Source organism: Prionailurus viverrinus, chromosome B1 (assembly GCF_022837055.1).
Source record: "Prionailurus viverrinus isolate Anna chromosome B1, UM_Priviv_1.0, whole genome shotgun sequence".
NCBI classification, from domain to species: Eukaryota; Metazoa; Chordata; class Mammalia; order Carnivora; family Felidae; genus Prionailurus; species Prionailurus viverrinus.
In genome coordinates this window covers 97,007,595-97,020,698 of record NC_062564.1, presented here as the reverse complement: position 1 = coordinate 97,020,698, position 13,104 = coordinate 97,007,595, and the positions used below count along the sequence as shown (strand labels likewise).

At 33.5% G+C, this 13,104-nt stretch overlaps 1 protein-coding gene across 4 annotated transcripts in view; it reads left to right on the top strand.

The window, feature by feature from the left end:
• Window positions 1-13,104, top strand: part of ABHD18 (abhydrolase domain containing 18) — a 50,165-nt gene that overhangs the window by 23,977 nt on the left and 13,084 nt on the right. For 2 of the 4 annotated variants that reach the window (XM_047855396.1, XM_047855395.1), the window contains exons 4-7: window positions 3,476-3,576; window positions 7,861-7,939; window positions 8,044-8,128; window positions 9,941-9,968. In XM_047855396.1, coding sequence (XP_047711352.1) covers window positions 3,476-3,576; window positions 7,861-7,939; window positions 8,044-8,128; window positions 9,941-9,968 — 293 coding nt within the window. Of the gene's footprint in view, window positions 1-3,475; window positions 3,577-7,860; window positions 7,940-8,043; window positions 8,129-9,940; window positions 9,969-13,104 lie in introns of those variants that run through there. The other 2 variants (XM_047855397.1, XM_047855398.1) reach the window with 2 other exon arrangements.

Genomic DNA, 13,104 nt, shown 5'->3' with positions numbered 1-13,104 from the left:
ATTGGAGTATAATAATAACACCAAAAACATGAGTACAGTATAGACTTTTCATTTAATATGATTAAAATAAATACCATATGTATCCTAATAGGATGCTTATAATAATTGTAATCATGTATATGAGAGCATATATTTAGTACTTGCTTAAACAGAAGAAAATATTTAAGGCTTCATCTTTTTGAGCCTCATTTTGTATCTTTAGGATCAGAAGGATTAAAATATTTAAGAAGAATTATGAGTAATACAGGGAAGTATTCTACTTGGAGAATCAGCACATGAGAAGTTGTTAACCAAAACGCCTATTAAATAACATCAGGGAAATGTTATGGGAAATAGTTAATTGGTGAAAGAATGGTAGAAAGAAAACTCAGTAACATTAGAGAAAATTAGAGAATATATTTGAAATAGTGTTGTTTTTTAGCAACCATGTTTTTCTGTAAAAAAGTTCTAGGATTATATAATTGGATAATTGAAGTATTGTTGGGGAAGGGGTACAAATGCATAGCCTTCATATCTCTCATTGCCCTTCAATCAAAGTAACTCTATTTTCATCTCTTATATGTATTGGATATCCTTAGAGGATTTCATTTTTCAAAACAGTTCCACTACTAAAAACAAAATTTTATACATTGGAAATCCCTTATCCATACCATATAGCTATTCTTTCTATAGCTTCTGGATTTAGAACATTTCTCCCTCAAATTTTGCTAAATGTTACTATTTACCTGGTTTTTTTCCTATTAAAAATCACAGGCTTAAAACAAACAAATTAAAAGCATACCAAGTAAAAAATCAAAAAGCTAACTTTCTGTCACTTTCCACTGCTTAATTCTATTTGTATCCCAAGGAAAAATTACTGTTAAGATTTGGGGATGCATCTCTTCCTCTATTGTTCCCATTACTGTCTCTTTTGGTTTTTAAAAATTGAGGTAAAATTCACCTGCCATGAAATACACCTTTTTTAAGGTGTGCAGTTAAGTGTTGTTGTTTTTTATTATTCTTCCTAACATGTGCAAACATCACCACTATTATTACCTAATTCCAGAACATTTTTATCTCCTCAAAAAGAAACTATGTACCCATTAGATGTTACTTCCTACTTCCCCAGCCTCCCACCTGTTAGCAGCCACTAATCTGCTATCTCAATGGACCTATTCTAGACTTTTCATATAAATGGAATCATATAATATGAGGTCTTTGTGTCTGGCTTATTTCACTTAGCAAAAATTTCTTGGTTCATCCATGTTATGTAACATTACCTTTTTTATTGCTAAATAATATTCCATTGTATAGATATGTGACATTTTGTTTTTCCATTTATCAGCTAATGAACATATGGATTGTTTCTGCTCTTTGACTATTATCAATAAGGCTGTGAACATTCATGTTCAAGTGATTTTGTGTATATATGTTTTGAATTTTTTTGATATTAATCTAGTAGTGGAATTTCTGGGTCATATGGTAATTCTGTGCTTAACTTTTTGACGAACTAAGAACTGTTTTCCAAAGTGCACCATTTTACTTTCCCCACCAGTAGTGTATAATAGTCCAATTTGTCCACATTCACACTATTTGTATTAAATAGCCATCCTAGTGGGTGGTTTTCAATATGCCTTTCCCTTATAACTGTGATGTTGAGCATCTTTTCATGTGCTTAGTGGCCATTTGTATATCTTCTTTGGAGACATCTATGAAATCATTGCCTATTTTTAACCGGGTTATTCATCTTTTTATTGTTGCGTTATAGCTGGTTTAATTTTTAAGTCTATATTACTTATGGTTCTAAATTGCTTTTTTTTCTTATCAAGTTGCCATTTGTCCCAACACTATTTGTGGGATTATTACTCCCTTTCACATTAATCTGTGCTGCCTCCTTTATCAAATAATTTATTCTAAATCATATAAATTCATATTGTACACATCAGGTCTCCTTACCATTTTCAAAAAATGCAGTGCAATCCTAATTGAAATACTCAATTTAGAACTGAAGTCTATAAAATGATCTTAAAATTATTTTGGGAAGAATCATGAAAGTACAATCAGATCAGGAACACCTAAAAAAGAAGAGTGATAAGGAAAACCTACTTCAGTCATTTGTCAATAGATATTATAAAGCTGCAGCATGATCAAACAGCATGATACTGGTATAAATGAAAGGTAGGCTAATAAGCATTATCTACAATAGCCAGATTATGGAGACAGCCCAAGTGGCCATCACCTGATGAATGGATGAAGAAGATGTAGTGTATACACACACACACACACACACACACACACACACACACACACACACTGGAATATTACTCAACCATAAAAAAAGAATGAAATCTTGCCATTCGCAATGACGTGGATGGAGTTAGTATTAAGCTCAGTGAAAAAAATACTGTGTGATTTCACTCATATGTGGAATTTAAGAAACAAATGAACCAAAGGGGAAAAAAGAGAGAGAGGGAGGCAAACCAAGAAACAGACTCTTAACTATAGAAAACAAATTGATGGCTACCAGAGGGGAGGCAGATGGAGGAATGGGTTAAACAGGTGATGGGGATTAAGGAGGGCACTTGCTGTGATGTGCACTGGGTATTTGATGTTAAGTGATGAACCACTAAATTCTACATCTGAAACTAATATTGCACTGTATGTTAACTAGCTAGAATTTAAATAAAAACTTGGAAGCCAAAAACCAAAAAAAAACCTTTTAAACGAGTGGGGGGAAAAAGATAGACTTATAAAACCCAATAAAGGATTGAAAATAATGTTATAACTTATTAAAACTTACTTCATGATAAAGTAGCATTTTAAGTCACATGCAAAACAAAATGTGGATTATTTAATAAGACATTACTGGCTAGAATTTTTGTTTTAAAATAAGATGGTTATATATGGTATCCACAGATAAAATTTTTTGTTTACAATTTTAATGAAAATATGTGGTGCTTTACTGCTAATTTAATTTTGATTACTGACCTGATAAAGATTTTTTATTTATAAAAAATAACTGATGAAGGGAAAGTTTAGGTGTCAGACATTAGCAAATGCCTTTGCTATAAATATAAACATACATTTCTCCTTATTTAATGTTTATATGACTCATTGTCTCAATGGATTGCTTAAACATCAAGTCAACCCTTATTTGATTGTGGTAAATTATTTTTACAGTTTCTTTGTAAATTGTTCTTATGTTTACTTTGATATTTTTGAATTCTTCCAACTAGTATTTTATTGACTTATTTCATGCTTTTGTACAAATGCAGTTTATTTATAGTTTACTTTTCCAACTAGCCTGTAGTAAAGGATGTAAAAGGAAAAGAAATGTGTGTGAGGAGCCATGCCTTCAGAAAACTGACTGGGGCAAAAGAATACATGGTAGTCAGTGAAAACATTTTTAATTGAATGGAACTTTTTTATATTAAAACATGCATGATAGACCTTAGTCTATATGTATGTATACATTTTGGTCTTGCTTTTCTTTTAGATTGAAGAGCAGTCAGACTGTAAGATCCTAGATGGACACTTTGTTTCCCCCATGGCCCACTATGTGCCTGATATAATGCCAATTGAATCTGTTATTGCAAGGTAAGAATTTTTATTCAGAAAGTTTAAAGTAGTAAGTTATGTTTTACTTACAATTATAATATCAATGGCATACTATTTTTAATTGGTTAGCATTAATTGCAATAATTATTTAGCATTGCTCCCGGTAAACGTGGGGTGAAGCAGAATAAAACTATAGAAAAGAGACTGTTATAAATAAGATAATTTATATAAGCCTAATGGAACCACAAAGATAAAACCTATTAGATAAACAAAAGACAAAGAGAAAGAAATCTAAGCATTCCACTACAGAAAATCATCAAATCACAAAGAGACAAAAAGAAGAAAGGAACAAATGAATAATAAAATAATAAAAAGAATAACACAACAGCCAGAAAACAATAAACAAAATGGCAATAATAAATTTATAATGGTCAATAATCACTTTAAATGTAAACCAACTGAATTCTCTAATCCAAAGACTTAGACTGGCTGAATGGATTGAAAAAAAAGAAAAAACAGGACTCAAGTATGTGCTGCCTATAAAAGACTCACTTCCAGGGCACCTAGCTGGCTCAGTTGGAAGATCATTCAACTCTTGATCTCGGGTTTGTGAGTTCGAGCCCCACATTGAGTGTAAAGATTACTTAAATAAATAAGCTTTAAAAGAAAACTGTTTAAGAAAAAAAGATTCACTTCAGATGAAGGACATACATAGACTGAAAGTAAAGGTATGGAAAAAGATATTCCATGCAAATGAAAGTCAAAAGAAAATGAAGATAGCTATATTATATCATACAAAAAAGACAAAGATTGGAGGGGCACCTGGGTGGCTCAGTCAGTTAAGCATCTGACTTTGGTTCAGGTCATGATCTAATGGTTCATGAGTTTGAGCCCTGAATCGAGCTGTCTGCTGTCAGCACAGAGCCTGCTTCAGATTCTTTGTTCCCCCCTCTCTCTGCCCCTCCCTCCCTCTTTCTCAAAAATAAACATTAAAAACAAACACTGGATAAGGAGTAAAGAAGGTCATTATATAATGATAAAGGGATCAGTCTAACAAGAGGATATAACATTTGTAAATATTTATGTACCCAGTATAGGAGCTAAATATATATTTAAAAAAATTAACAAACTTGAAGGCAGCAATAGAATAACAGTAGGGAGCTTTAATACCTGACTTGCAGCAATGGATAGATGATCCAGACAGAAAATCAGTAAGAAAACATTGGACTCAAACTACTCATTAGATCAAGTGGACTTAACCTAGATATTCACAAAATATTATATCCAACAGCATCTGAATACACATTCTTTTAAAATACACACAGGGCGGGGCACCTGCGTGGCTCAGTCAGTTAAGCATCCTACTTTGCCTCAGGTTGTGATCTCACAGTTCATGAGTTTGAGCCCCACATCGGGCTCTATGCTAACAGCTCAGAGCCTGGAGCCTACTTCAGCTCCCTTTCTCTGCTTCTCCCCCGCTTATACTCTGTCTCTCTCTCAAGAAAATAAACATTAAAAATTTTTTTAAAAAAATTAAAAATAGAACTACCATATATGATCCAGCAACTCCACTTCTGGGTATATATTTGAGGGAAACAAGAACATTGATTTGAGAAAATATCTGCACCCCCGTGTTCATTGCAGCATTATTTACAATAGCCAAGACATGGATCCAACCTAAATGTCCATCAGTGGATGAAAGGATAAGGAAGTGGTATATAAAAGGAGTGCAGTATTATTCAGACATAAGAAAGAAGGAAATTCTCCAGGGGCATGTGCATGGCTCAGTTGGTTGAACGGTTAAGTGTCTGACTCTTGATTTTGGCTCAGGTCATGATCTCGTGGTTGGTGGGATTGAGCCCCATGTTGGGCTCTGCACTGACAGCACAGAGCCTTCTTGGGATTCTCTCTCTCCCTCTCCCTGTCTCTACCCCTCCATCCTCTCTTTTCAAAGTAAATTAAATAACAACAGCAACAAAAAAGGAAATTCTCCCATTTGCAACTACATGGACCTTGAGAACATTATGCTAAGTGAAATAAGTCAGACAAGGACAGATACCATATGTTCTCACTTATATGTGGAATCTAAAACAATGATGACAACAACTTGGAACTCAGAGATACAAAGAACAGACTGGTAGTTGCCAGAGTTGGGAGTGGGGGCTGGGTGAATTGGGTGAAAGCGGTCAAAAGGTACAAACTTTGTTATAAAATAAGTCTTGAGGATATAATGTACAGCATGGTGACTGTAGTTAGTACTGTATTGTATATTTGAAAATTGCTAAGACAGTAGATCTTAAAAGTTCTTATCACAAGAAAAAGGATTTTTGTAGCTATGTGTGGTAATGGATGCTAACTATTGTGATGATCATTTCACAATACATACATATATCAAATCATTAAATTATATACTTGAAACTAATAATATATGTCAATTATCTCAGTATTTAAAAAGAGATTTTGGAAGCTGAAAATGGGAAGCCATTAAGATCTATATAGATACTTTCCCTACCTCCCTTTCCTGTATGCTTCCTGGTCTCTTATCCCTGCTTTATGACCCATGCCATTTCTCTGTGGGTAGTTTATCTTTCTCTGCTTCTCATGCAGTGACAAAAAATAGCTACCACAGCTCCACAGAGCCTTCATGTTGAAAGCTCAACAGAATCTAGAGTCTGTCCTAATTACAGACTACCAAAAGAACAAATCTTTACTGCCCTAATTTGTACTACCCCAGGCCCAATCAACTGTAGCTGAGGAGCTCACATGAACTCTACCTATTCATCACGGGCACTGGAAAATACTCTTGTGAGAAGGTACTGTAATATGAGCAGACAGACTAATTAGTGAGCCTCTATTAGATGAGTGGTCAGTTATTACTGTAATAAAATATTCTTATTAATTTAAAGCTATTCTCCAATAATGAAGTCTCTACATGGAATGCTATGAAACAGAAGGAAAAAAATAATAGCAGAGATGTCCAGCATTTCACAGAAAGCATTTTTAAATGTTTTTATTTACCCCAAATCATCAAAATATCAAGAAGCAGGACAGTTCTGAGAATGCAAAATGAAGCAGAGTTGTTAACATTGGCAGTTTTGATGAAGAGATTAAAAATTAAGAGTTAGTTCCCATGAGCACAAAACAGAAAGAACCACTGAACCCTCCTAATGTACTTGTGTGTATTCTCTATTCAACAATTTATTGATAATAGATAACTAGTGATATTGTCCCCTGCACAAGCAAAATAAGCTCAAAATTGAGGTTTATGTTGCCTGAGAATGCAGCTACCTAAGGTCAAACCTTGAGTTGACAGAATGCAGTATTATACTAGATAATAATTCTAAAATATCAATTGCTAAGGAAATTAAAAAGGCAAGTAAACCAGTTTAGGAAGATAAAGTTCTGAAGATGGATGGTGGTGATTGTTGCATGACACTGTAAATATGCTTTTTAAAAAATTTTTTTTGAGTTTATTAATTTTGAGAGAGTGAGTGGGGGAGGGGCAGAGAAAGAGGATGAGAGAGAGAATCCCAAGCAGGCTTCATGCCGGCAGTGCAGAGCCTGATGTGGGACTCAAGCCCACGAACCATGAGATCATGACTTCAGCCAAAACCAAGAGTCGGAAGCTTAACTGAGCCACCCAGGTGTCACCCCAACAATGTAAATGTACTTAATGCTGCTGAACTGTACAACTTAAATATAGTTAAAATGGTAAATTTTATGTTACATGTATTTTACCACAATTAAAGTAAAAGTCCTATAGGGAAAAAACATTAAATGAAAAGCAAATTACTATAATAAGAAGATGACACATAGGGAAAATTTTTTGTTTTTTGTTTTTTGTTTTTTGGCATCTGGCATGGATTGCTTTTTCTCCAAGTTGGAAAGCAAAAGAGATAACATAAAGTATTTTACTGATACATCAACAGCTTGTACAACCAAGCATTATTCCTGCAAGGAGAAAAAGCAGAGCTATGTAGAGAGTTGTTGTTTCTAAGACTTACTCATATATATTGATGTTTCAACAAAATAAGAAAATTTCATTATGCATTTATAAAGTGATACTGAATAAGGTAAAAATGATTACAATGAATTCTGTGTTTATATTGTACTGCATATTTTAATATCCTAATATAATATCCTAATATAGCAAATTTATAATATCTTATTTGCCTTTATGCAAACATGAATTATTCATCATAATTTGAATGTCAAAATTCTGAATGATCTCTTCTCCCAAATAATTTAATTATTTACAAATTGAAAAGTTTGTATTGAAAACCTTCTAAAGAGAATTCTACTTATGTGTTTTATTTTAAATAGGTTCCAACTTATTGTTCCTAAGGAGTGGAACAGCAAATATAAACCTGTATGCATTCATCTTGCTGGAACAGGAGATCATGTAAGACTTTCTATGATGCCTTAATCCCTAATTTGTTAACATACTCTTTGTAACACAGATGTGGTTATTACATTCTTTAAGTATGTCATCTTTTCTTTCCTTAGCATTACTGGAGACGACGAACACTAATGGCTCGTCCTATGATTAAAGAAGCCCGAATGGCTTCTTTGTTGCTAGAAAACCCTTATTATATCCTTTTGTGATACCTAGAAATCTTTTCTCTTATTTATAGATTTAGTCTTCAAAAAGAATGATAGATAGTAACCAACTTTTCTAAACCAGTTAAATTTAGTGTCAGTTCAGAAAATATTTAAGAAGCAAGAATGAAAAGAAGTGAAAAATTATTTTATGCCTTTAAACAACCAATGTTAAGGATTGTGCTTCCACTGTGTAATGAAGATAAATTGTACTTTTTTCTTATAAAACTTATGCTGGATTTTAATATTATTAAGTCAAATGTTTGCTATTAAGGAAACCTTCATGTTTTAAATTCATTTACATTTAAGTCATCAGTTGAGGTTTAGAACAGTTCTTAACTTGACTTTCAAGATGACGTCAGACTATTCCCAGAAGAAGAAATGAAACTGATGCACAGATATAAAGAAATGTTCGGGGCACCTGGGTGGCTCAGTTGGTTAAGCATCTGACTCTTGGTTTCGGCTCAGGTCATGATCTCACGATTCGTGAGTTCAAGCCCCACATAGGTCTCTGTGCCAACAGCACAGAGCCTGCAGAGCCTGCTTGGGATTCTCTCTCCCCTCTCTTTCTGTTCCTACCCCATTCATGTACTCTCTCTTTCTCTCTCAAAAATAAATAAACTGTAAAAAAAAATTTTTTTTTAATTTAAAAGAAATGTTCAACGTTGCTGGTAATAAGAGAAATGTAAAGTTAAAGCAACATTACCAAAGATTTAAAAAATAAAACCCAGTAGTTGTGAGGCTATTGTAAAAAAAAAAAAAAAAAAAAAAAAAAAAATAGGCACTCTTATTACTAATGGCTGTGAAAATTGGTTTAATCCTTGGGGAAAGCATTTCTACTGTATGTATCAGGAGCATTAAAAAATCTTATGTCCCTTGACAGTGATTTTGATTCTTGGAAATTTATTCTAAGGATAAAATACAAAGAAAAGAGAAAGTTGATTGAAAAGAGATTTATATAGTTTTATTTATAATAGTAAAGCATTAGAAATAGCTTAAATGTCTCACAATAGAAAAATGGTTGAGTAATTTGTGGTTCATAATATTAGAATATTGTGCAATTGGTTATGTATATTGCTCTACCATTTACTACCTGTATGACCTTGGACCTGTTATTTAACCTTTTAGTACCTCAGATTTTTCATTGGTAAATGGGAATAATCTCTTAGATTATTCAGAGTATTAACTAGTTAATACTGTGTAGAACAGTGCCTGGTAAATGACATTCAGTAAATTTTAATGGTTAGTTATTGTTAAAAAGTTTACAGTAACATATGAAAAGTATAATGCAAAAATAGGATACAAAACTCTGGTGCGACATAGATAGGCAGAAAACCTAAAAACAGAAAATCCATTAAAAACTGTGTGTAAGGAAAAAATACTGGACATACACCAAAATATTAATATGGTTGTCTGTACATGAAGTAGTTTTTCTTCTAATATACTTTTCTGTATTTTCTAGATTTTATATAGTCAACATATAAATGAAAAAAAAAAAAACAACCTTAATTTTAAAATTAAGTTGAAGATTGCACAGCCCTTTGGATATACTAAACACATTAAATTGTGCACTTAAAATGGGTGAATTATGTGGTATGCAATATCAATAAAGCTGTTTTAAAAAAGAAAAAAATCACATTGAAAATCCTGAGAACTCCTCAACAGACTATTTGAGATAATTAGAAAATAGTTATTTCAGTAATAAATTGTGTTCAAATGTAACTATTTTGCTTAAGTAAATATGTTTTGAGACACAAACTGTATTTAATTATTTTAAAACTTTCTCTTTGACCCACATTCTTAAATGGCTGCAGGAAACCCAAGGACCAAATGTAAGTATACATCACCTTCGTTTTTGTAATCTTTATGCCAAATTTTCAGTGGTATTAAAATTTTTGTTAGTCTTTTGTTAATCGTTTCTAAGTTTAACATGCAAATGTTATTTGGGGAAGAGTTCTAAAACTGTAGTAGTCATGTTGAGTTAAATTTTTATCTTAAGCTTTTTGCACTTAAAATGTTTGATAAAGAGATAAATAAGAAATTTTAGGGGTGCCTGGGTGGCTCAATCATTTGAGCATCTGACTTCGGCTCAGGTCATGATCTCACAGTTTGTGGGTTCAAGCCCCACATGGGGCTCTGTGCTGACAGCTCAGAGCCTGGATCCTGCTTCAGATTCTGTGTCTCCCTCTCTCTCTGCCCCTCCCATGCTCACACTCTGTCTCTCTCTTCTCTCTCAAAAATAAATATTAAAAAAAATTTTTTTTTAATTTTAGGGGCACCTGAGTGGCTTATTTGGTTAAGTGTCCTACTTTTGATTTCAGCTTAGGTCATGATCTCATGGTTTGTGGTTTCGAGCCCTGTCTTGGGCTCCATGCTGGTGGTGCAGAGCCTGCTTGGGATTCTCTCTCCCTTTCTCTCTGTCCTTTCTCCACTCATGCTTGCTCTCTCTCTCTCTCAAAATAAACTTAAAGTTTTTAATAGGCTGATGGAAGATATATTTTATTTATAAAACTAACTGAAGAAATGTTAAAACATTTTCCTTCTTAAAGTACATTTACTTACTTCGTGAAATTAACCACTCCTTTTTATTCTTGCAATGTATAGTATAGGTAATCTGAAGATAATCTCTTCTTGGTTTTTAGAAATGATGAACTATGAAGCATTTCCATAAGCTATGTCATGTTTGGTTTTGATTCATTCAGTAAATATTTGATTCAAAACATTGGGAATATAACAACAAAAAGATAAGGTCCTTACTGTCATAGAGCTTATATTCTAGGATGAGAGATAGATAAAAATAAATAAGGTAATTTTGGATATTTATCAATGCTATGAAGAAAATAAAGCAGGGCAACCAAGTAAAGAATAATAGAGGTGGGCGCAGGGTTGGAGCAGTGTTAGATCTGAGGACATGATATAATGAGAAGGAGCCACCAAGGTGAAAACCCAGAGGAAGATCAGCCTCAGAGAAGGAAGAATGAAAAACCTAATATAAGCATGGGAGAGTAGTATAAGACAAGGTCAGAAATGGAGGCAAGGGTCAGATTTATGAAGAGCCATGTGCTTTGAATTTTACTATAAGTGCAGTGGGAAACCTTTGGAGGACTTTAAGGAGAGGAATGATCTGATTTGTGTTATTAAAAGCTTATTTTGGCTTAGTCGGGCTAGTGTAGCAACAGAAAAATCAAATAGGAAGCTATAGCAGTAATGCAGGAGGAAAAAAAAGTGACTTTAAGGAAGTGGCAGTAGAGATGGAAAGAAGCTCTCATGGGTAATTAGAAGTTGAAATGATAAGACTCATTGATAAATTGGATATTGTTGGTAAGAAATCAAAAGTTCTGACTTGCATGTGTTAAATGTGTGATGTCTGTTAGAACTGCAGGTGGAGAAGTTAAGTAGGGAGTTGGAAAGTCCTGGAGAGGTAGATTTAGAGGTCACATGTTCTATGTGGTCGTGACATGGAAGAGATATAGATGAAATTGGAGTGGGTTGGAAGCAAACCTGTATCCTATGAAGGATAGTTTAGAATAAACTTTGTGAAATGTGAAAAATTAATGTCCAAGCTAAGTAGTTCAAGAATTCTTACTCTGGAACCAAGCTCTGTATTCAGAACTAAGTGTGTCATTTTTACTCTGTTCTATTGGTGGTTAAAAACCCAAAAGAGTTTATTGAGTTATAGTTAGAGGCAGCATGGGTTTAACAGAAAGATGTTGACTTTGGAGTCATAGAGACATAGGTTGCAATTGTAATTTGTCATTTAATAATTGTATTACCTTGGTCTAAGTATCTGTTACCTCATTTATAAGGTGGGAATACTCTATAATTTCTTCCACACAGAATTGTTGTGAGAATCATGTCTATAAAATATCCTATCATGTGTCATAAACCCAAGAAATATAATAATACACCAGTATATTTATTTTTCTCAAATAATTCATTGTAAGAGATGGTTTGCAATTTAAATAGTAAATTTATTTTTATCTCTCTTTTTAAAAGCCATCTTATGCTTGTTTTCATCAAAAGTGTGAGACTCGGTCCACTGTTATAAATAAATAACCACTGTCCCAGAACCCTACATTAGTAACTTCTATTAAAAGAGCAAACTGAAGTGAGTTTGATAATTCAGACTTCTGTACGAGGCCAAAATACATAATCAGGGGAATTACGTGATCATCAATAGAAAATTGGAATGAGAATAAGAAACAAATGTAAGGATACATGGGCTATTTTATGAGGAAGCACATCTATGATCTATTTTGACAGAGGATAGCATAGTTTCCATAAAGAGAAATTCTGACTTAGAGCTCTGAGGAGATGTGGTAGGACAGTGGAAATAAGCTCTTTGGGGGCCAGAAATGTGTTTTTCACAACTGGCATTCCTACAGCTGCTAGTTCTTTGTGCATAATTACCCTACATAGATATACAGTAAACAACCATTGATAAAGTGAAATTTGTACACCTTGACAAGGTTTCATCCAGTGGCCAATCATGTATGTCTTTATATGAACTAAAATTTGAAAACAGATTCTAACTTGGACACTTCAATACTAAGATAGTATTCTTTTTTACCACTAAATAGGCATACCTTGGAGATATTTCACCAGCTGCATTAGCCCCTAACAAGAGTCAACCCCTCCTTTGAAGCTAGCCATTGTCATCTCTTCTCTAGCTATGAAAGTCCTAGATGGCATCTTCTTCCAACAGAATGCTGTTTTTCATCATTGAAAATCTGTTGTTTATTTGTAGCTGCCTTTGTTAGTTATCTTCACTAGATCTTCTGGATAACTTACTGCAGCTTCCATATCAGTAGTTGCTGCTTTACCTTCTTGCACTTTTATGTTATAGAGATGGCCTCCTTCCTTAAACCGCATGAACTAACTTCTAGCTTCAAACTGTTCTTCTGCATCTTCTTTACCTCTTTCAGCCTTCATAGAATTGAAGAGAGGTAGGGCTTTTCTCTGTAATAG